At 41.6% G+C, this 23,110-nt stretch overlaps 1 protein-coding gene across 1 annotated transcript in view; it reads left to right on the forward strand.

The window, feature by feature from the left end:
• Positions 1-23,110, forward strand: part of FIG4 (FIG4 phosphoinositide 5-phosphatase) — a 138,119-nt gene that overhangs the window by 76,593 nt on the left and 38,416 nt on the right. The window contains exons 18-22 of the mRNA XM_056125023.1: positions 1,383-1,530; positions 4,459-4,542; positions 6,753-6,948; positions 8,689-8,771; positions 11,827-11,913. Of these exons, the coding sequence (XP_055980998.1) occupies positions 1,383-1,530; positions 4,459-4,542; positions 6,753-6,948; positions 8,689-8,771; positions 11,827-11,913 (598 nt within the window). The remainder of the gene's footprint in view (positions 1-1,382; positions 1,531-4,458; positions 4,543-6,752; positions 6,949-8,688; positions 8,772-11,826; positions 11,914-23,110) is intronic.

Raw genomic sequence — 23,110 nt, forward strand, 5'->3', positions numbered from 1 at the left:
AGGGCTTTACATCTGTTTGATGTTATGATGATGTTCAACCACATCTATGTGTGCCCCCATCCTTCACAATTTCTGTTTAACTATGCTTATAGAGAAGGGGGGAGAAAATAACAGCGCACGGTGTGGGAGAAATAACTGTGTTGTAAAAGGGAGAAGGAAACAACAATGCTGTAGAAGAAATAACTACTCTGTTGTGGGGAAGAAAAGAACTCTGCTATGGGAGAGATAACTACATTGTAAGAGAGAAGTAGAGAAAATGAAGCTGTGAGGAGAAGAAACAAACTATGCTATAGGAAAATGAAGCTGTAAGGATGCGGATGAGAATGAAATAAAGGGTCACTGACTACAAACCAGCCTAGGGCCCTTTTCCTCCATTTCCCCATTCCTCCATTCCTTTGCTCTTCACCATAGGCTGGCCAAGGGAATGGTTCTCAGCCACCAAATGCATGTGTCCTCTGTGCCCAGAATTTTTTTTTAACTCACAGAAGGCTGTTTCTAACTTTGCATCACCCAGTTTCTTTTTCCCAATTGTATTTTGGTTGGGGAACCTCACCCCATGGTAAGCTTAAAGCTTACTCTTGGCTCTGAATTCAGGGATCACTCCTGGCTGGGCTTAGGGGACCGTATGTCATGTCAGAGATAGAACCAAGTCACTGCATACAAAGCAGTTGACTCAACCCCTGTACTATCTCTTTGTTCCCCGAATTACCCTATTTTAGAGTTTAGTTCCAGGTCTATTTCTGATCTTGCTGGCCTTGGACCAGCCACCTTTCCCCTGTGGGAAAGGGCGCCAAGTGAAATCTGTTGCCAGACTGGACCTCTTGTTGTGAGGGATCCCTCTGGTGTGATTAACTGTCCCAATTTGAGCCATGAAGGGAGATGATTCCAAATGACTGTGAGTTCTTAGTAAATGATTAATTCATCTTAGGGAAGTATTTAAAACCCTAGAGTTCATTTTGTTAAGATTTGCTTGTTCTGGGAGAAAGGGAATGACTTCATTCATCTAACAATGGCCATCAAGGGGATTTGAAATAAAAAAGAAATTTAGTCACATGACTGGGCGGTTTTTATCAAGAGTATTTATGTGAGAGCAAGACACGAGTTGTTTGAGCCCTAAAATAATTCCCACTGCCACCCCCAACTTTCCAAAGCCACACCAGCTTGCTTCAAGCTTGTTACATTCATGTATTCATATCTCTTACAAGTATGTGGGTTCCCGGGGCAAGGGATGAACCATGCCCCTGCACTCTATGAACAAAGTTGATAAGGTGCAGCTGTTTGCTGGATCAAGTCAAAGGACCGCAAGAGTAACAGGCAGTCCCTCTCTCTCACTCTGTCTCTGTCTCTGTCTCTGTCTCTGTCTCTCTCTCTCTCTCTCTCAGTTATCTGTGCTGCAAACTTAAAGAGATTGGTGGTGAAGAAATTCCACAGATATGAAGAAGAGATCGATATCCACAGCGAGTTCTTCCGACCATACGAGTTGAGTTGTTTTGATGACACTTTTTGCTTGGGCATGACAAACTCCGCACGGTATGTTAAGAGTCCTGAGTACAATAAGCATTTGTAAACTCTTGTTCTGATCATTTGTTTACATATGTGTCACTTGTCCAGAAGTCTGTCTGTAAGCCTGCTTCCAAGTGAGTGATGACTTACCCTCTTCTGGGGCCTTTGCTGGACTGAGGATCCCATAACTGTAGGAGGAAGCTGCTTCTGTTGTTAGGGGACTCGAGTTAGCCTCAGCCCTCTGGGAAGTTGAAATCCTCCTGCCACTGATTATAATCTGACATGTGGAATGAATTCTATCTCTGAAACAGACATAGGCATTGAAAACCAACATAAAGAAATGGTAACCAAGAGCGACACAGTCTTGAGTAGTAGAACAGTCGAAATGTGAATCCTTTGTGGCTTTGAGACAGTGATTCATCTTATCAGTGGTGACATTTCTTCATTTCTTAGAGCTGGGAGATTTGTGGTTCCCCATCCCTACCCCCATGTACACCCTAAGTGCCTAATGGAGCACCTGGCCCAGGTGAGCTCTAGCCAGTGGAAGCTACTGTGATGTCTTCCTTTGATCAGGCCGAGGATGCATCTCAGTCCTCTTCTCTGCAACAGCTCATCAAATATTTGAGGAAGAAGTCCTCTTATTTCTCATAGTCATTATCACTCCATCTCTTACCATAACTCATACCAAAAAAAAGATGGTATTTCTAGATCCTCTCCTTTCTGATCTGTCACTTTTGACCATACTTCATTTTTATCTCTATTTATTTTTCAAGTTATTTATTTAAAACACCCAGCAATGCTTAGGGGTTACTCCTGGCTCTGCACTCAGGGACTACTCCTAATAGTGCTCGGTAGACCATAGGGGATGCTGGAGATTGAACCAAGGTTGGCTGCATACAAGGCAAGAGCCCTGTTCTATTGCTTTGGCTCCTCTGCTTCTTTTTTTTTTTTTTTAAATGTAGGAGTACTGCTATTTATTCAGCCACTGATTAGGACCTCTGCTTCTTTTAATGTTTGGAGGAGCTTTTTAGAAAAATGATGTGATGTGACTAAAAAAAATTAGGCAGAGAAAAATCTTATTTTGATTTTTTTTTTTTTTTGGTTTGGGGGCATACCCTATTCTGCTCTCTCCTGGCTCTGCTTAGGGATCACTCCTTGAAGTTCTCAAGGTATCATGTGCAGTTTCAGGAATTGAACTAGATTGGCTGCATACAAGGCAAGTGCCTTAACCAGTATACTGTCTTTGGCACAGATTACTACTATGCTTTCTACTAAAGTCTACATTTTTGTAACTTAGACTTTTCTCAAACTTGAGGTATATGTAAACTTAATGTAACACATGGGAAAACATTCTGTGTTTTTTTTTTTTTCCCAATCTAGCAATCAATCTCCATTTTGCTTCTGTTTGAGATAGGAAAGCTGTTGAATTTTTACTTGAGTTTAGCTACATTTGTAGTAGTTTTAACTGTAAAGTTATAATAATTTCTAAAAGTTTTTACTCCAGCAAAGAAAAAATGATATCACATATACGTGTATGTATAAATAGTAGCTTGTCTTTATCTGTAGGAAGTAGGAGTCATGGTTTATGAAATGGTTCCTGCGGGCAGTAAATTTTCACAGAGCCATTACTTCTACGAGAGAGCACCTGGTGATAACAGCGTATCTATGTGCCCAATCTTGCTGTATATATTCCATATGAATAATACCTCACATAATATAAGTTCCTGATTCATTAACATTGAGTCCTCAGTAGCACTGTAACTCCTGCCTGAAAGCAGTTTCTTTATTGGCTGTCTTTTCTCTGTCACATAGCACACTGCCTTTCTTAGACTCATTGTGCTTTGGGATAACCACAAAAATATTTTTTAAAAAATATGGCACTACATAGCCTATGAAAAAGCACATTTGTTGACATATAGTATCATCACCTTGTTTGACCTCAGCGAGGAACTTGAGCATTGGGTTCCTTTAACTCTTCACCACTTCAGTAATGCAAATGTCCATGAATCATTCTAAAAACTCTGCATGTTGATTTGGGAGTTACAAATAAACTCTAGTGGGTAAGCATTTGCATATAGTGGGTCCACAAAGAGGACCAGTTGTTTATGTCCAGAAAGAAAGAAGGAAAGCAAAAAAAAAAAAAAAACCACAACCACTTTTTAGAAACGTTTTTGAAACCCTTTAAACAGGAATTTTGGATTAGATTCAATATTACTTTCTTTTCTGTCCAAAAGAAAGGATCACACTTTCAGAGCGGTCTCCTTGCCAGAAACTGGAAGTCTTATCAGCATAAATCAGACAAACTGTTCCCTTTTGGGCCTTCATTAAGGAATTTGGTCTGGATTTAGCAATAATAGTCAGAGAGACTTTACGTAGTGAGGAAGTTACATCAGCTTGTCTCAGTAAGTGGTAAATTAAAAGTTTGTATTTAAAGTGTTCTAACCATGTTTTAATGAGTTGACCCCCCCAGACGGATGAGGTAGATATTGATACTTCAACTCATGACACTCTGTTCTTTATCATTATGTCTGCCTCCTTAGGTAGGTTGGTATAATAAACACAATGCCTATAAAACTTGATAGTACACTATCTTGGTGCTGGTTTTATGAGTTTAATTTTACCTGAAAACTAATCAGGTACTTAACCAAGAATATAAACCTTAGCAGTGATATAGCTATCAACTGTGCTCCTATGAACAAAATCTGAAGTTCAAAACTTTGGGGCCTCATAATCATAGAGAACATTTGCATTGAAGGTTTGTAACTGTGAAGTTACCTTATGTGAGTTTGTACAGTTGAGTGGCTCTAAACACCTAAGTTCCTCTGAACATTTCACTCACATTAAATGTGGCCCTCAGGGCAAGAAGGACAAGTGTAAGAATGTGAGTTGAGAAACAAATCAGTATCATCTGGGTCAATTATGGTTCAAGTAGAATTTTTTTTTTCTTTTCTTCAGTGACTTTATGCCTAAGACCGTTGGCATTGATCCAAGTCCATTTACCGTGCGGAAACCAGATGAAACTGGAAAATCAGTATTGGGGTAAGATTTGCATTTAGAAAGAAATTTTAAAGAGTCATGCAAAGATAATATAGCACTTGAAATACAATTTCCACCAAAACCTAATAACTTCAAGTCACAAGGTTTGGGCCACAATCCTTTTATCACCTCTGTATAGGTAGTTTATTTATATAGCACTAGGACCACTAAAATTGTCAACGTTGAAAGTGGAATTTATGGGAACTTCAGCAACATGCTCAATTTTATTATTTTTTATTAGGAACATTACAGATGACATAAAGTCAAGAAGCAGATACTATGCATTATGTCCTGTAATGACTCAACATGCTCTGTTGCCCATTACATAAAGAGTTGGATCAGAATTTATATTCACTGTGCTATTTTTATTGGCATCCTGAAGAAATATTAAAGCTATATGCTCAAATAGAGAACTTAGTGGATTTACTAAGTGTATTAGTTTAACATTGTTTGGGGGAAGACTATTACTATATCCAGTAATATGAGGAAGATGATGAACCGAGACAAGATGATGAAGAACAAGACTATTACTATATCCAGTAATATGAGGAAGATGATGAACCAAGACTATAGGTACTCAATCTGAATTGTATGAGATTGGAGAGATGGCTCGGAGAGCCCGGCAAGCTACCGAGAGTATTCGATATGCCAGACACAGTAACAACAAAGTCTCCAATGGAGACGTTACTGGGCCCGCTCGAGCAAATCGAGAGATGGCACAGGAATAAGGCACCTGCTTTGCATGCAGCTAACCTTGGTTTAATCCTGGTCCTTCATGTAGTCCTCTGAGTATCATTAGAGATCACTCCTGAGCGAAGAGCAAGGACTATCCCCTGAGCCCTGCCAAGTGGGGTGTTCCCCTCCTCTCAAATTCAAATTATATCTGGGAGTGTTTATAGGGTCTTACATGGATTCTAGCTACATGTTATTTATACAGTAGGATAATTATTACTATTTTCCAAATAGGCCATTTTTTTTTTAAATCTAACTGTATGGTCTTAATAGCTGAAGCTTAAGACCTGGATCAGATGCTAAGTTTAGAATTCAAGGAGTTTCTGGTACAGATGTATCATTGACCAGCCATATTAATACATTGTACAGAAATGGTATTGACTACTTTCCAGTTGCAGGAAATAATCTATTTTATATAACTTTCTAACAATAGGTTATATATAAAAATATAACCTATTGTTAGAAAGTTGATTTCATATTCTTTTCTTGTAAAAGTGATTTCATATTCTTTTCTCTTTGATTTCATTTTGTGAAAGTTGATTTTTATATTCTTTTTTCTTTCAAAATTAAGTATTTTAAGTTTCTTGTGTCAAATTTTAAAAATTAAGAATGAAGTATTATGATCTTTTCATAAAAGCCAAAACGTATTACTAGAAAATATATTCTGAATTTATAAATATTCTTAATTGCCCTCAAATGTAGCATGAAAAAAATTCTAAGTGTGGATTTCTTCTCCCCCTTGTCCCATTTATTATATACTATTAGAAGGAAGTTTAGAATAGATACTTACTAAAAATAAAATAAATTTTAACTTTCAGTTTATAGGTATTAGTTGCTTATTCCTTTGATATAGATATAGATATAGAAGTTTTTAATATACTTGATAAAACTCATAGGAGAAAGGGAAATATGCATAGATCTGGCTTTTGAGCTATTTTTTTGGTAGTGGGGGGGTGGGTACCACCTACTGCTCAGGGCTTGATTCTGACTCTGCACTCAGTGATCCCCCTGGTGGGCACAGGGAACCATATGGGTCGCATGCAAGGCAAGTGCCCTACCTACTATACTATATCACTCTGGCCCTTTTGAATCTAGTCTTAAAGCTTCTGCAAGTTATAGGTAATTTTACTAATGCTTCAAACTTACGTTTGCATATTTGAAAAATAGTGATTTCAGTTCCCAAAAGGAAAGCCTAAAAATATTTTGAAAAGAAGACTTTGCTGCATCTATATGTGCATGCTGGTTTATTTTATGAATTTATAATAGGGCTTAGGTTCATGCAAGGTTGATGTGCATGGTAAAATACTAAGGTTTTTCCACTCAGCACAAGTTGAATCCCAAAACTTGTTTCTCATAGTCATTCTCCTCTGTTTCGCCCAGGTTAGGGTAGGGCAAAGAGTGATGCACAGTGAGGGCTGAGGGTTCAGTTGAAAGATGCTTTCCACCATCCCGTTCCCCCCCCCCACCCTATTTCTTTCAAGGAACAAAAGCAATAGAGAAGAGACTGTATTGCAGCGAAAGACGGCAGCCAGTGCCCCGCCACCCCCCAGCGAGGAGGCTGTGTCCAGCAGCTCTGAGGATGACTCTGGGACCGACCGGGAAGACGAAGGCTCTGTGTCCCAGCGCTCCACTCCAGTGAAGATGACAGACACTGGAGACAGTACCAAAGTGACCGAGGTGTGGGTTGGAGAAATGGGAACTGCCCAGGAAGGGGTTCCAGAACCTTTGTGTTGTCAGCAAAAAGGCTAAGATGAGAGAAGTTCCTGTTATCTGACACCGGTCTCCTGTGGTTTCTGAACAATTCACCACAGTGAGGAACACTCAGCAAAGACCTTGTTGAATAGGAGTTCATTTTTATTTTCATAAAATTGGTGACTTTGTGAGGGCCTGGAGAGATAGTAGAGGGGGTAGGGCAATTGCCTTAAATACAGTGACCTGGATTTGGTTCCCCAGCACTCCACCTGTTCCTTCAGGTGTGAACCATGAGTGCCAGAAGTAAGACCAGAGGATCTCTGATTGTGGCTCAAAAATGAACAAATTGGTGGGTTTTGTGATCTGTTTATTCCCTTACTTAGCATGTTGTTGGAATACAGGGTTTGGATCTGCGTCAGGCAGTCTTTCTTTTTTATTGCTATAGAAAGATGTGTGAAACATCTTCTGTACAATTGACATTACCATTATATCCAGGAAAAACAAGAGAAATCAATGACAAAGAACCAAACCTATTTTTGGAGAAACTCAGTTAGTACCACTTTTTGAAGTAGATATTATATCCATGCCTTTTATTCATTGCAGCACTTAGCACAATAGGTAGTATATGGAATCAACCCAGGCGTCCAGTGACAGATGAGTGGATAATGAAAGTGTGCCATATAGACATAGTGGAATACTATGCAACTGCAAGGAGGGATAAAAATCATTCAATTTTATGCAATTTGTATAGAATTGGAGGGCATCTAGTTAAAGGAAGTGAGAAGAAGAATGACAAATACCAAATAATCCCACTTATCTGTGGTATGGAGAGTAATAGGATAAGGGAATACAAGGAATCAAAGGTGAGAAAAGGTCAATTGACAAGGGGCCATTTACACTTGAACCTACATTATATAAATGAAGCTTGGGAAAGGAAAAAAAATCAAGTAGAGAAGTAATCAAGTAGGCAGAGGAGAGGTAACAGAGGCCCAGAACACATTGGTGGTATAGAGGAGTGGTATAGCTGTATATTCAAACCCTGAAAACAGGAGATCCAAACTACAACAATCAAACTTAAAAATATACCTGTCAAGGAGGCAGACTGGGGGTGGCAGGGAACTTGGGGACACTGTTAGAGGTAAATTGACACTGGTGGCAGAACATTGTATTCCTGAAACTCAACTGTGAATAACTTTGTAAATCATGGTGCCTCAAAAAAAATTTTTTTTTAAGTAGTAGATATGGCAAATGTGATCATTTTATCACTGGACCTGTAACTCCAGGAGTCAGCAGCTACAACTAATTGGCCAAATCCATCTTTTGCTTAATTCCAACTCAGCCACACCTGTATGTCTGTGGCTGCTTTTACACAACAGCAGAATTGAGTAGTTGTTGGCAGAGCCAGTATGGGTCCCCAGACCTGAAATATTTACTGTCAACCCTCTGCTGAAAAAAAAAAAGCCAATTCTTGCATCATATAAAGTCATTATTTAACATTGTGTTACCCTAAAATGAACTTCTTTAGTGGAAATGAAATTAGATCTTGAAAAATTATGAATGTATGTATGAATGAATGAATGAATGAATGAATGAATCTGTTGATGGCTATACTGATTGCATTTGTAGAAAGTTGCCCAGATTTGCTTTTTTTTAATCTTTGGAAATTACGAAGATGCTAACTTCCTAAAAATTCTTCCTGGTTTTTGGTTTTTGTTTTTAACCCAGAACATGGTCCAGCCCATGAAAGAGGTGTATGGCATTAACCTTTCAGATGGCCTCTCAGAGGAAGATCTCTCCATTTATTCAAGGTAAAACACTTCCATGTAGATGTTAAGGGGAAAATGAAAATGTATTATAACAGAATCTTATATCTCGCATAACTTTTAAAAAATACAGATGATTAGGGGCTGGAGATACAGTGTAGCAGGTAAAGTGCTTTCCTTGCACATTGCTGATCTGGGTTTTGTTTCAGACATCTCATATGGTACCCCACCTGTCAGGAGTGATTCCTGAGTGCAGAGCTAGGAGTAAATTCTGAGCACTGCTGGGTGTGGCCCCAAGACAAACAAACAGAAATGCAGATGGTCAGGGCAAGAGAAATAGCCCATCAGGCTGGAGCACATGCTTTATATGCTGGAGCCTAGTGGCATCCTCAGCATGGTTCTCTGAACACTGTTAGGAGTAAACCCCAAGGATTCAACAGGAATACCCCTGAGCAATGCTGGGGGTGGTCCCAATCCAAAAAGACAATACTAAAAATAAAAATGTCAACCATACAGAAGAATGTGAATTCTCCTTGGAAAGCAGGTAGTCTTCAGGAGGTCAAATACTGCACCATCGACTTATATTTGGAATTAAAGGGCCTAAGTTCTCCTGTGTCCTTAGTGAGAACATGGAGGGATTTTTATGCCATGTATTTTTACTGCTCACCTAGAAACTGAAAGTACAAATGCACTCCTACATTCACAAATTTCTGAGACCAGCCACCTTCTGAAACAAACCTGGGATAACAGCTGAGACCTTTGGCATTTGCTTTAAGCTGGGGCCACTGGTTGGATTGACACCTGAGGAAGAGAAAGGAAGTGGTGATCACAGGAGCCTGACTCAGAATGTTTTAACTAATGATTTGCAGTGCACGTGTGCAGGTGTAGAAAGGTTGAAGCCTGTTGTTACCAGCCTTTGGTTGGCAGACCTAGCTGAAATGATGGTATTCACGAAAGGGCATTCTTGAAATTATGTAGAGTTCTGTCTCTCTCTCTCACTCTGTGTGTGTGTGTGTGTATGTGTGTCTGTGTCTGTGTCTGTGTCTGTGTCTGTGTCTGTGTCTGTGTGTGTTTCTGAAAGGATGCAGAGGTAGCCGATTCTGAAAGAAAACTCACACCTGAGAAATTCTCAATCTGACAGGACCACATAAGCACCCTTCAACCTACTGCAGATATTGGTGTAGATTGCAGGGGGATCACATCCTCCATTCAGATCAGATTTGCTTATGTAATCCCCATCATAGAAATGAGTATTAATTCTCCATTCTCTCCAGTGGATTCATTGAAGTAGGTGTTGTTAGCTTTTTACTTCAAATTACAAATATAGGATATGTAAAGTAGATATAATGTGTACAAATATAACATAAGGTCACAACCTACAAATGTGTATTGTAAAATCACAAGCAGCTCTTCTTGGCTGCAGGAGCACTGTTCTGCCTATGTCTTACTGCCTAAGTTATGTAGAACTTAGCGACTTCCTCCACTTCCTCCTTCTTGTTCCAGACACCAACAAGTAGCTACTTACTGGTCGCAGCTACCGCTGACTGTAGCTAACCCTTTAGCAGTTGAGCTGGGCTTCTGTGAACAACATGATTTGGAAGAACAAATAACCTGGCATTAGCGTCTGGATAATCTGACTGTTGACTGCAGTGCCCAAGAGTGTCCTTGGCAAGGACGGAAACGCTGGCTCAGGATAATGAAGCAAAAGCAAAGGGTTCCTGGCTATCAGCAGGATTTTCACCTGGAACCTGTTAACTCAGGGGTTCTCTGAGGGCCACTTGCAAACCTCTCTTCCAAGGAGTGAGGTGCAGCCTAGTTCAGCCACAGCGCCCTCTGGGAACTATGAGAAGGATGCAGGGGCCTGGAGGAAAAGGAGGGTTGCAGGGGAGGAAGGAATCCATGTTCTGTATCTAGGTTCTGGGTCCAATATTCTGGAGAACAGTACATCCGTCTTTGGTTTGTAGCACACAGGATTGTGTCTCTTTAACGAACTCTGGTAAACTGCAAAGATATTATAGCCCTCTTTGTACATTAAGAGCACAATTAGACCTTTCAGTGATTTCTTAAGACAACCCATTCTGTGCTTATCCCTGGCCCCACAGACTGATGCATTGATTTTCAGCGAGGCGTGCCTGAAACATGAAATGTTGCAATGTAATGTCACTTCAATAAAAAAGGGGGGTGGGGTGAGTGGGGCAAGGAACATTTTTAAAGAAATTCAGAAAAGAACCAAAAGACATAAAGAATCAGCCTCCCTGGGACCCAGTGAACAAAACTCTCTCCATTGGATGAGGGGGAGCTGCATATGGTCCCTTCTTTCACACTTCTTCCTGCATTCTTCTTGCTCACTTATGAGAGCACTGTCCTGTCTTCAGTGACCCTCTCCCTGCTTAATATGGGAATATGGAATCCCCAGAGGGACTCTTTTTGGCTCTTACCTTCAAGATGGGGGAATGCTGTTCTAACTTCCTCTATGGATGGGGTGCTCTTGCTTCCGGAGATAGAGCCCAAGCTCTGCACTTCTCTCCTCATTTGTTCCACGGCAGACACCCCACAACTCCCTCACACTTCCTGCTGCAGTCACTCTGAGCATTAGGAGGTCCCACGATCTTCTTTCTGGCTTCGGGAAAGTTTTGGTTCATGTTCTGTACTACATTTAAGTGAATAGAAATGCAGTGAAGTGTGTATTTTGTTCAAATAGCCACCGTGATGACTTCCTTTTTTAAAAATTTATTTTTAAATTTTCATGGTAGGGTCACACTTAGTGCTCAAGGGTCACCTCTGCAGTGCTCTGGGGAGTGTGCAGTGCCAGGGATGGAGCTTGGTTTCCTGTGTGCGAAGCATGTGTTCCATGCTGTCTCCCTGGCCCTTTTCATTTTTTCAAGGGAAATAACAAAACCACTTTCCTCTTCATGATTCTACTCTCAGTTAAGACAGTCAGGAGTAAATGAAGTCCTGTGTTTTTTTGGGGCACTGGCAGGTGCATTTGTGAGATAAGCAGATGCTGTCATTTGAGCCCGCGTCTTGCCATTTTGTGTGGAGTGGATTTATTGGAAGCAGTACCCGTGTTAGTTTCCTCCTTCTGTATTGTGCCCTGCAGGTTTGTTCAGCTGGGGCAGAGTCAACATCCACAAGACAGAAGCAGCCAACAGGTCTGTGCCCGGTGTCCAGATGGAGTGATAAAACTGTAAGTATTATATTAAAACTCTTTAAAAAATATTTTTGTGTCTCTGTCACTTATAGTACTTAAAAAAAGAGATGCTGTAAGAAATGTTCACTTTTCATCAAATTAGCACAAACACCGGAGCATCCCCTCCAGGTGCCTCTTGGAGATGGAACTGTGGGCCTGGGAAGTGCTTGGCAGCCTGGAAATACGCCGTTCCAGTGGCAGGATTGAAGCCAGGGAGGCTTTCCTCTGTAAACTCTGCTCCCTGCTTTGCAGAGAAGCCGGACACAGGCTTCTCAAGTTCCTTACAAGCTGCTGAATGGCAGGGATGTATTTGTGTTTTCTGTCTGTCTATCCCACCACCTGTCATCATGGGTGAGATGGTGTGAGTAAATGCCTTAATAACACACCCAGGTCCACACCCGGAATCACAGCTCTGCAGCTAGTGAATTTTCCACCTTGAGCAGGTAGGTCCTGTGTCACTATGTCCTCATCTGCAGGTTGGAATGGTAACAGCACCCATTCCCCAGATTGCTGATGTGTCTTAAGTGAAATAATGTGCACATGTGCCAAGCACAGTTGTCTCGAATAAGCTGTGATCATCGCTACTTTCTTCTTCTTCTTTGTACTTGCTGCTATTCTCTGCTTGTTGGGACCAAAGTGAAGGTGGGGGACCAGGGGATGCTCTTTGATCCCCTGTGCTCAGTTATTTTTTGTTGTTGTTTTGTTTTGTTTTTTTTGGCTTTTGGGTCATACCCAGCAATGCTCAGGGCTGACTCCTGGCTCTGCACTCAGAAATCACTCCTGGCAGTGCTTGGGCGACCATATAGGATACTGGGAATCGAACCCGGGTTGGCCTTGTGCAAGGCAAACGCCCTACTCTCTGTACTATTGCTCCAGCCCCCATATGCTCAGTTGAGTCTCTTCTATAATATGGGTCACTGTGGAGATAAGAGGTGATAGTATGCAAGAGGTGTCTGATCCTACCCCGGCATAGTTAAGATTCGGTAAATGTTCTCTTCCCTCTTTCCTTCCACCAGCTTTATCATTTTTCAATACATTATTTGATAGGTACAGATTGCCCAACTTCTCTGTTTCTGATCATCATTGGCTGAGCTTTCATGGGAGGGAAAGTGGCTTGGGAGGTGCCCATGGGACACTGGTATAGGGAAGCTGGCTTTCTGATGATGAGTGTGGTGTTGGAATGATGTATGCAGGAAAAGTATATTATTAACAGTGATTTAAATCCTGAGAGCTCAATAAAAATGGTTTTAAAATATTATTATTGAAATATTTCTGGCAAAATCTGCTATCGAGATAGGAAACACCTGAAATACAATCTCTGTGCAGTGGTGAACCACTTTGGGGATCTGGATGCTGGCCACTACACAGCTTTCTGCAAGAACTCAGTTACCCAGGCATGGTACAGCTTTGATGACACATGAGTCAGTGAGATTCCAGACACTTCAGTTCAAACCGCTACAGCCTATCTCCTGTTCTACAGCTGCCAGCCCTTCTCTATACCTATACGAAAATGCAAGAGCTAGAAAAATGGGGTTTCCTGAAAACTGCAAGACAAGCAAGCAGATACTGGCACTGAAATGTTGCTTTATCATTAAACTCTTGCTAACTAAAAAAAAAAAAAGTGCCTCGTGGGATTTGGAAAATGGATAAGATCTAAGGGGTATTTAAGAGGGAAAATGAAGAGGACTTGGAGACTGCCCAGGGGTGGGAGAGGAAGAGGGCTTTAACAAGGATGAACCTTGGGGGTGTTTTTGATTGAGGATTGATTAATTCATTTAGCAGCTATAGTTTGAGTACACCTAGTATCTGGCCAGTCATGCTGCCATTTACTGATAAAGGAGCATCCTAGGAGAACCCAGCTTGCCTATAAAGTAGCATCACAGTGGAGGGCATTTGGGAGATATTTGGATTACCTGATCAGGAACTCAGAAGAGACCTTGCAAGGTATGTAAAGACACATGGGCAATAATTAAAGCTACAGGCCAAGGATGAGCCTACCTAGGAAAAAAGCATGGAATGAGGGTCTGGGGAGATAGTACAACAGGTAAGGTGTTTGCCTTGCCTGCGTCCAACCCTGGTTTGATCCGCAGCATCCCATATGGTCCCAAGAACTCTGCCAGGAATAATCTCTGAGCTCAGAGCTAGGAGTAATCCCTGAGCACTGCTGTGTGTGGCTTAAAAAACAAAATAATAATAAAAGTATAGAAAACTGAGTCTGGAGTGGGTCAGTGTCTAATGGCCAGAACAGAGGCAGAGAGCAAACCTGTGAGGGAGACAGACAACTAATGAAAGAATGGAAGGGAGACAAAGTTAGAGCTGATTACAGCCCCCCAAAGTACCCAGTCATCCCTCTCTTGCCCCATCACTGTTCTCTCTTTTTTCCTAACGCACAAAGTTTCCTATTAATATAACGAAAGCTTTTCCTTTTTTTTCTGTCTAATTAGCATATGGAAGTTATGGGTTCCCATATGAACTGAGAGAGCTGTAACCAAGGAAGGAAAGTATTTCAATGTGATTGTAAAATAGTAGACTATTCACCAAAATGTACCATACAAATTGATATTTCATTAAGGAAGTTTGGCACAACTTAGGAGAAGATGCTAAAATGAACACAGCATGCCAAAGCAAGCAAAAAACATTGTCCCCCGTTTTCTTCAATATTATGTCTACTTTGGTCTGGAACTGGTCTTGCAGTGATTACTCTTAAATTGTTTTTCTTAAAATATTTAGCATTTGCTTTTCTTGAGTCCCAGCACAAATGGAAACCATGTGGCTCTGGAAAATCTTTTAACCTTTCCCACTTAATTAGTAAAGAATCTCACACAACTGTGTTTTGGCACAGCATCTTAAAGCAAGATAACAAAGAGCTCAGTAGGCTCCACATTTGGTTGTCATGGCAACTACCCAAGAGTAGTGTCAGTGTGTGCGTGCTTGTGTGTGTGTCTGCACAAGCTTTAAATTGCAGCCCTGTAACTAGGCTCTTAAAATGTCAGCTATTCATTTTTAGATTTCTAAAAGCAATGCCAAAACCCAGAGAAATTAGATTTTTTTATGAGTCTTGAAATTCTTTTTATATTTTAGGTTCTAGTATATTTGTAAATGGTAATTAGCTTATATGCATATGTATCTACTCCTCTCTGGATAATTCATAATTTATCAATTTTTCTTGAGGACAAACCACTGTTCTTTTTTCTAAATGTGAGCTATAGCCAATACCAAATGTAAAAATATTGAGAGTAAATAGCTGGCAAGGAGTCAGAAAAGCAGGAGCTCTGACATAAAGGGAAAATAAAACCCCAGATTGGAAAGCTGGGCATTTTGGCCCCCAATACCCCGTCTTTCTTGAGTAACTTCCGTTAGTGCTGGGGAAGGGTCATGTGGTGCTGGCGATCACACCTGAGCCTTCCTCATGCAAAATATGTACTCCAGCCCTCTGAGCAATCTTCCCTACCTCTCACCCCAAATGATCTTTCAGAACATTTCTTTGAAGTGGTTTTTAAACCCCAGACCGGTCCATGTCTCCACCATCTGCCCAAATCCACTGTATTCAGTGGGAATGCATCCCCTTCTTTATTACTGAGTGTGACGAGGGGAGTGAACAGCATGGTATAAGTTGGCAACTCTTCTGCCTCCCTCGTCTCTATCCCTCAACTCTCCATCAGCCTATCAAGTGGATCGTCCTCTCCCTCTGTTTCACAGAAAGGGAGACAGAAGCAAGCAGAGACGTGGAATAGCATTCCCAAGGCCAGTCAGCAGGAGAACATTGATTCAAACCCGGACATGCTGGCTCTCCAGCATGAGGCTGGCTGTGCCTTGATTTACCAACTGCTCTATCTGTAAATATATACCCACAGGGGCCAAAATGCTCTAGTTCCTAGCCTGAACAGCTGTTGCTTCGGTCCTCCAGCAGGAAATGAATTTGTATATGCTGCTATAAGTGTCTTCTGTTGATCTCGAATTTTCAAAAAATATTTTGAGGGGCCTAAGAGATAGTGAAGGGTAAAGGCACATGTGTTGCATGTGGCTGACCCTGGTTCAATCCCTGGCACCCCATATCCCCTGATCATCACGGGGTACAACACTGGAGGCCCCACCCCCAACACCAATAGGTGTGGCTCTGAAGATCCCCATGCATTGTCCGAGAGGTCCAGATAATCCCCAGCACCACAGGGCCTGAGCAGCACCGTGTCTTCTAACCCTTGAGTTGATCAAACTGCCCTGTTGGCCAAGAATCACGAGAAAGGGCCTCCAGACCTCCTGGGAACTATTTGAGAGAACTCATCACCAAAAAAAAAAAAACCAAACAAACCACCAACAACAATAGACTTTGGGGGATGGGGGTTGACAGAGCCATAGAACAGCAGATTGGGCCTTTGCCTTGCGCACAGTTCTATTCCGGCATCCCATAGTCATCCCCTGAGCATCACCAGAAGTAAATCCTGAATGTAGAGCCAGGAGTAACCCCTAAGTATCATTGGGTGGACCCCAAAAGCCAAAAAAAAATTTTAGATTTTTTTTTGAGACTGCTTTTATTCTTTTCCCAGCACCTCTGCCTGTTGGCAAATCTCTGTTCTGGGTGGGGGGAACTTGACTTACCATGTGGTGCAGAGGTTGTTCAGCCACCAGCCCAGCACTGCTGTTGCTGCTGCTCTTGTACTGGAGTTTACATTGCTACTGAAGAGTCTTTATTTGTATCTCGGTGCAAAAGGTTGTTGATCCACGACTGAGCAACATTCCCGGCTTATTCTATATTATTAGAGAGAAACTCTCATCTGTGTTACCCCCTGGTGGCTTTCAGAAAAGTACTATATTTCATTTGGTTCGCATTAAACTCACACTGGGTTTTTCATAGTATTAAGTTGCATTTTCATTCGGAATTCATTGGAATGTGCTGAGTCTTACCTCATCTCCCCACCTCCTCCCGTGTCATCCCCACACCCTTCACCCCTGCATTATAGTCTTTCTGTGTCCCAGGTGTCCATAGAAACCATCTCCCCCAGTGTCTCAGATATTCCAGCGACCCACTTTTCTCACCTGTAAACACTTTCTAGGCTTCTCATGCGCTGTCCTGCTTGGAGCCTCCTGCCCATTCTTGGTTGTTTGGGAGATTTATTTCTTCTTTCCTTTGTTAGAAAAAAGTTTGCAACATTTCTTTAACGTGCTTCCACTTATGCCTGACTAAATGCTGAGTGGAAAGGAGCAGAGGGCAAGGACTGGCTGTGCCCGGCAGGGTGTCTTGTGGCCTTCAAGTGATTCACCACATTCAGGCAAGAGGGCCAGTTCTCATTTCCACTCCCCCCCTCTCCCTGGGAGTTCTTCACAGCGCCACAAATGCCAGTCAGTGAAGGTTAAGAAGAACACAAGCACACATTAGTGTTAGTGCCTGCTATTCGGTGGCTCACCTATTCCAGGAATTTGTCTCACTCGTTGACAAATCGTCTCCAAGAAATGGCTCAAAAATTTAACATGTAGAGTTTGGGATGAATTCTGTGTAATGTGTGGTAGTAGATCAATAAGTGCATTTACTGAGTTAGAACACTAAGGTTGAACTGGCTCCCCGAGAATACATTGCATAATTAGCACTTAGTGACCTTCACATGAGCGCCCTTGGGCTGGGGCTTGGGGCCATATGTCAGAGGTGCTTTAACACAAATTGAGAGCCACAGATCAGGCTGAGCACGTGGGCCTTACCGGGTGGCCATGACTAAGGTCTGCTTTGTTTTTTGTTGACACATTTTCAATGAGGTGTTCTCTATGGGGGTCCCTGCCCCCATAAATTGCATCCAGTTCTCTGCAATGCTATGGTCTCTGTGCTGCGAGCTGAATGAAGATTCTGTGCTTCCTGGGCAGCTCCTCTTGTCATCTTTCCCAAACACCCCCAAGTACCATCTTTTTATGTTCAAGGATTAGCATGGTCAGGGAGCCGTGATTGGTGATGCATTGGGGAATTCCCTCCCTAGGAAGGAGATAGTCCGTCATAACTGCCTCTCAGTCCAAGTAGTCTGGACCATCACTTTCCTGCCATAGGCCATCCTCTCTCCTGCTCTTTTATCTAGTTTGCTCTTTAATGGAAACCCCTCAGGTGTGTTCTTATCACCTTTTTAAATGTTCTTCTCCTACTTCCCTTACCTTTCTTCCTTCAATATTTACCACCCTTCCTCTTCCCCTCTTTCTTCCTCAGCATCCTTCCTCTATCCCAGGACTTGGGGCAGTTTTAGCTTTTCAGAAAACTTCATTGATCTCTCCAGAGCACCAGTGTCCTCCCTGTATTCTAGGACAATGCTTTTCAGATGGATTCTTAACTCATCAGTGGGACATGAAATAAAATTTAATTAGTGTCTCCACCATCAAATGAGAGGAAACAGAAAGGAATATCAGAAAGAAACATAGTGTGGTCCCATCTGGTTTTCTGAACTTGTGTTTCATGCATATGATGTGTGTATATCAAATACATGTAAAGTGCTTCTCTCCACAGGGGGGACTCATTTTCATGTGTCCTTTCTGGATGCAACTGAATTTAAAAACTTTTACCCACTCCTGGTATCTCAGCCAGCACTCATAGATGTCTGTTGATTGAGGGAAGCTATGTGCAAGTGATCCCTGTTGAAGATAATTAGAAAAATTAAGAGAGGTCAGGAAAAATAAAAGGGGGGGGGTAGTCAGGAAGATATGGAAGAAGCTTTTGTGGTGTGTTCGTAATGACAGAGTGGAAAATGGAAAATGCCCTCTTGCTCCAGATTGAGAACCAGGATGAGCATGCAAGGGCTGCATGTAGCAGGAACTGCATCCGAGAGTCTCTGTGAAAGGGTCATTAGATAGATAAAGTGAATGCCTCTTTGTTTGACCATTATCTATAATTGCATCTGCTCACTCTGTTAAACAAGATGAATGTAATGAAACTGGATGAATTTGTTGAGACTCTCAGGAAGGGTGATGCTGAAAGGTTTCTAGCATAAAAAGATTAATAGATGTAAATTTAATTGCAGATACTTGTGCTATTAATTTAAGGTATCTAAAATGACTCTGATGTTTGTTGGATCTAGTATATTGCCTGTTTCATATTAGGGGCCACAAAGCCTACCATTTTGTACACTTTTTTAGGTTCACATGAGGTTTTTGGGGGGGAGGAAAGTGATATGGGTGGACCACTTCTGGCAGTGCTCCGGACTTACTCCTGGCTCTGCTTAGGAATCACTCCTGGTTGTGCTTGGGGGACCATCAGGGTGCCAGGGTTCAAATTGGGGTTGGCTATATGAAAGGAAAGCATCTTACCACTACCCCCTCCCGTGTCCACCTATCATGAGGTCTTAAGCACCTCCTTAAAATGACATTTTTAGGTTCCCCGCCCCTGGGAGCTTTGATGTTCTATAAGGTATGGCATGTAAGGCATGAAAGGCATTAAATGGCATATTCATTGGATGCTCACTATGTGCCAGGTTAAGTGCTTACAATAATATCCTTGAATAAATTGTCTGCCTCAGTGGATTCACATTGCCTGTGGTTTGGCATTTCCAAGGCTGTGGAGATGCTCAGGTGGTAGTAGCTGAGGAAGCTGCCAGGTATAGAGAAGAATCCCAATGAGACAGAGATTACGGGACAGGCCTTTGAGCTAAATCCTAATTGAAAGATGGAGTAATCAGCTTGAAGAAGGCAGAGAGAACAGTGGACACAGGTTCCAGTCTAGACACCACTTTTGGAGATCCATAGGCATTTCTGTGTTTCTCATAGAGGGGGATCATCAGGGAGGAGGCAAGAGCCACAGAGAGGTAAAAACAATATCAGAGAGATGCTAAGTGAGAGAACCACGCTTCCTTTTCCCAGAAGCCTGTTTTCATCAGGGAAGCAATTGGCTTATATTTGCATCTTAGAAAGGTCACTCTGGAAATAGCAGGGAGATAAAAAAAAAAAACTTATCTGTTGGAAACATCAGGACAAAAAAGTGATTGCATTCTGCTATTTGGCAGTTGAAAAAAAGAGAAGAGGTGGTGTTTATTTTGTTGTTGTTGTTGGGTCTCCCAAATGTTGCTCAGGAGACTGGGGAGAAAGAAGAGAAGGTCTTCATCAGGGATTTTCAGGCAATCAACCGGTGGTTCATTGCAAGGTCCTGAGGATGCTGGGCTGATGGGGCCTCTAAGGCTGTACCCCGAGATGCCAGGAATTGAGTCCAGGTAGGGCACATGATAAGTATGTGCCCTAGTAACTTTCCTGTGCTGTCTCCCAGCCCTGGGTGGCGGCAGGAGGTTGGGGAGGGGGTATTTTGGTTTGGTTTAGTTTGAGGGCCACACCTGGCAATGCTCAGGGCTTATTTCTGGCTCTATGCTCAGGAATCACTCCTACGAGTGCTCGGGGGATCATACAAGGGATTGAACCCAGGTCAGCTGCATGCAAGGCAAGAACCTTACCTGCTATACTGTCGTTCTGGCCCTGTGAAGGGGGTATTTTGTAAAGGTAAGGTAAGGGGGTATTTTGTAAAAGCTTGGTGATGGAGCACATGTGAGGAGCATATGTGAGGTAGGCATTTTCTAGTTTGATTGGAGAGCTAAAACCGGAAGTCTGTGATAAAAGCATATTGGGGCACAAGGTGGTTCACTTGTGCTAATAATTGACACCCAAGATGATTGATTAATCTAGGACTCATGTGTTTTAGATTGTAGTCACTTCCCGCTGTTCTTGACTTAAAAAGCAAATAAATCAAATGCCTTCACTTTCTCTAAAGGGGGTCCAGTTTAAATAGATTATTACATGGACTTTTAAAATTTTCTGGACACCCATGATCAGACTGAAAGGATAAATTTTTTCTATTGCTATGATATGAAGAGTTTATTATGATTTCAACTTTTAGCCCATACAATGCTTTTATCCTTGGCTTAAGTGAGCAGCTTAATCCCAGAGAACAGATTTAGATTCCTGATAGGGCCATGTGAAGGATATTACTGAATGGTTTTCTTAACTCTGTGTACAAGTGTCACATTTTGTAACAGTTTAATCTTTTGTTAGTTTACCAAATTATCCTCTGTTTTGTGTAAGGAGGTGAGTGGGATGGTTGCAACAGATATAGTAATCACTGAGCCCATGCTAGGTCACTGTGGCTTTCTGGAAACTGTTCCTTGCACATAACAAGATGGACAGGCCGGCCAGGTGCATTGTATTGATTGCATTTTTTTTCTTTTTGGGTCACACCCGGCAATGCACAGGGGTTACTCCTGGCTCTGCACTGAGGAATTACTCCTGGCGGTGCTTAGGGGACCGTATGGGCTGCTGGGAATCGAACCCGGGTCGGCTGCGTGCAAGGCAAACGCCCTATCCGCTGTGCTATCGCTCCAGCCTGCACTTGTCTTTTTGAGCACATCTGAAAAGTCTTTGCACTTAAGATACATTTTTCAGATGAAATATAAAGAAAAAAACATTCATTTTCTATTTAAGTATAGCTATAGTTTCTTATATGTGACTTAGGACCCCTGGGAAACTCTTGTACTTTTTTTTTTATAAAAAAGAATTTAAAATTCACCTAATCTTTTAATGTTAAATGAGTACATTTCCCAATTTTGATATTATTTTTCATTGTCTCTGAATTCGTGAAGAAATTAGACCACAATGGCAATCAGTTGCATTATTTTAACTTTCAGTTTATTTGCAGTGCTGAGAATCAAACCCAAGGTCTCACACACATGAGGCACGGGCTCTACCACTGAGCCACATCCCTGGCCCTTATCTAATTCTATTTTTTTAAGTAAAGGTATGCTTATATTTTCTAAAAGTCTTTGTCTCATATCTCCCAGTTTTAGGGGAACAAAAAGGTCTTGGTAGCTAGAAACTACTTACTATTGTTTTTTTTTTTTTCTCTCAAGGGTAAAAGGCCCAGTCAGCAGTGCTCAGGTCTTACTCCTGCCTCTGTGTATAGTGTTCACTTCCTGCTTTTTCTTCTAGAAGGTTTGTGATTTCAGGTCTTACAATGAAAATCTTCAATTATTTTTAAATTAATTTTGTAGGTGGTGTAGACTTCCATTTCATTCTTTTGCTTGTGAATACTCAGTTCCCCTAGCACCATTTATTGGAAAGGCTGTCTTTTCTACATAAGTTTTCTGGGCTTACATAAAGTAAGTAAAGTAAAGGCCCTCCCGTTGATCATCGATTTGCTCGAGCGGGCCCAGTAACGTCTCCATTGGAGACTTTGTTGTTACTGTGTCTGGCATATCGAATACTCTCGGTAGCTTGCCGGGCTCTGTCAAATAGCCACTGATTGTATATGCATGGGTTCATTTATATTTTGCAGGAATCTGCATTGGGTGATTCTCCGGTGACTAGTGCTGGGAGTCAAGTCCGAGCATGTGAGGTGTGCACCTTAGCCCCTATACTATCTCTCTGCCCTTATGAAAGGGCTTATTTCTGTTGATTTGCATGTCCATTTTAATACCAATATCATACTATCTTGACTACTTAGGTATTGTAATAGAGTTCAGGAAATACAATGCCTCCAGCTTTCTCAGTATTGACTTGTTTGTTTGGTTTTTGGGATTTTTGTGTGTTTGTGTGGCTCCATATTAATTTTAGAATTATTTGTTTTGCTTCTCTGGCCACAGAGATAGTACAGTAGATATGGCACTTGCAGCCAACCTCGGTTCAGTCCCCTGTGTGTCCCATATGGTCTCCCAAGCACTGCCAGAGGTAATACCTGAATACCAGAGCCAGGAGTAATTCCTGAGCATTGCTGGCTGTGGCCCAAAAACAAAAAAAAATTATTTGTTCTGCTTCTTTCAAAGTTATAATGAATAGAGTCAGAGAAATTTCATCAGATCTGTATACTGCCTTGGATTGTGTGGCTTTTGCATTTTAATTACAAATTCTTCAAGTTCATGAACATGGGATATATTTCCACTTATTTGTGTCCTCTTGAATTTCTTTCAATGGTAGCTTAGAGTTTTCATTGTGGATTTTTCATCTTTCATAGACCTTCCATTTTCTTAGTTAAATTCATTCCTAAAAATGTTATAGGTTTTTATGTTTATATTTAAGTGGGATTGTTTTCTTTATTTCTTCCACAAATAATTTATTAATGTATAGAAGTGCAACCAATCTATCTATATTTTATATATACTACTTTACTCAATTATTAATCAGATATTCTATTTACTGGGCTGGAGCTGTGGCACAGTGGGTAGGGCATTTGCTTGCAAGTGGCCAACATGGCCAACCC

The sequence above is a fragment of the Sorex fumeus genome, unplaced genomic scaffold, assembly GCF_029834395.1.
Source record: "Sorex fumeus unplaced genomic scaffold, SorFum_2.1 ptg000054l, whole genome shotgun sequence".
Classification (NCBI taxonomy): domain Eukaryota; kingdom Metazoa; phylum Chordata; class Mammalia; order Eulipotyphla; family Soricidae; genus Sorex; species Sorex fumeus.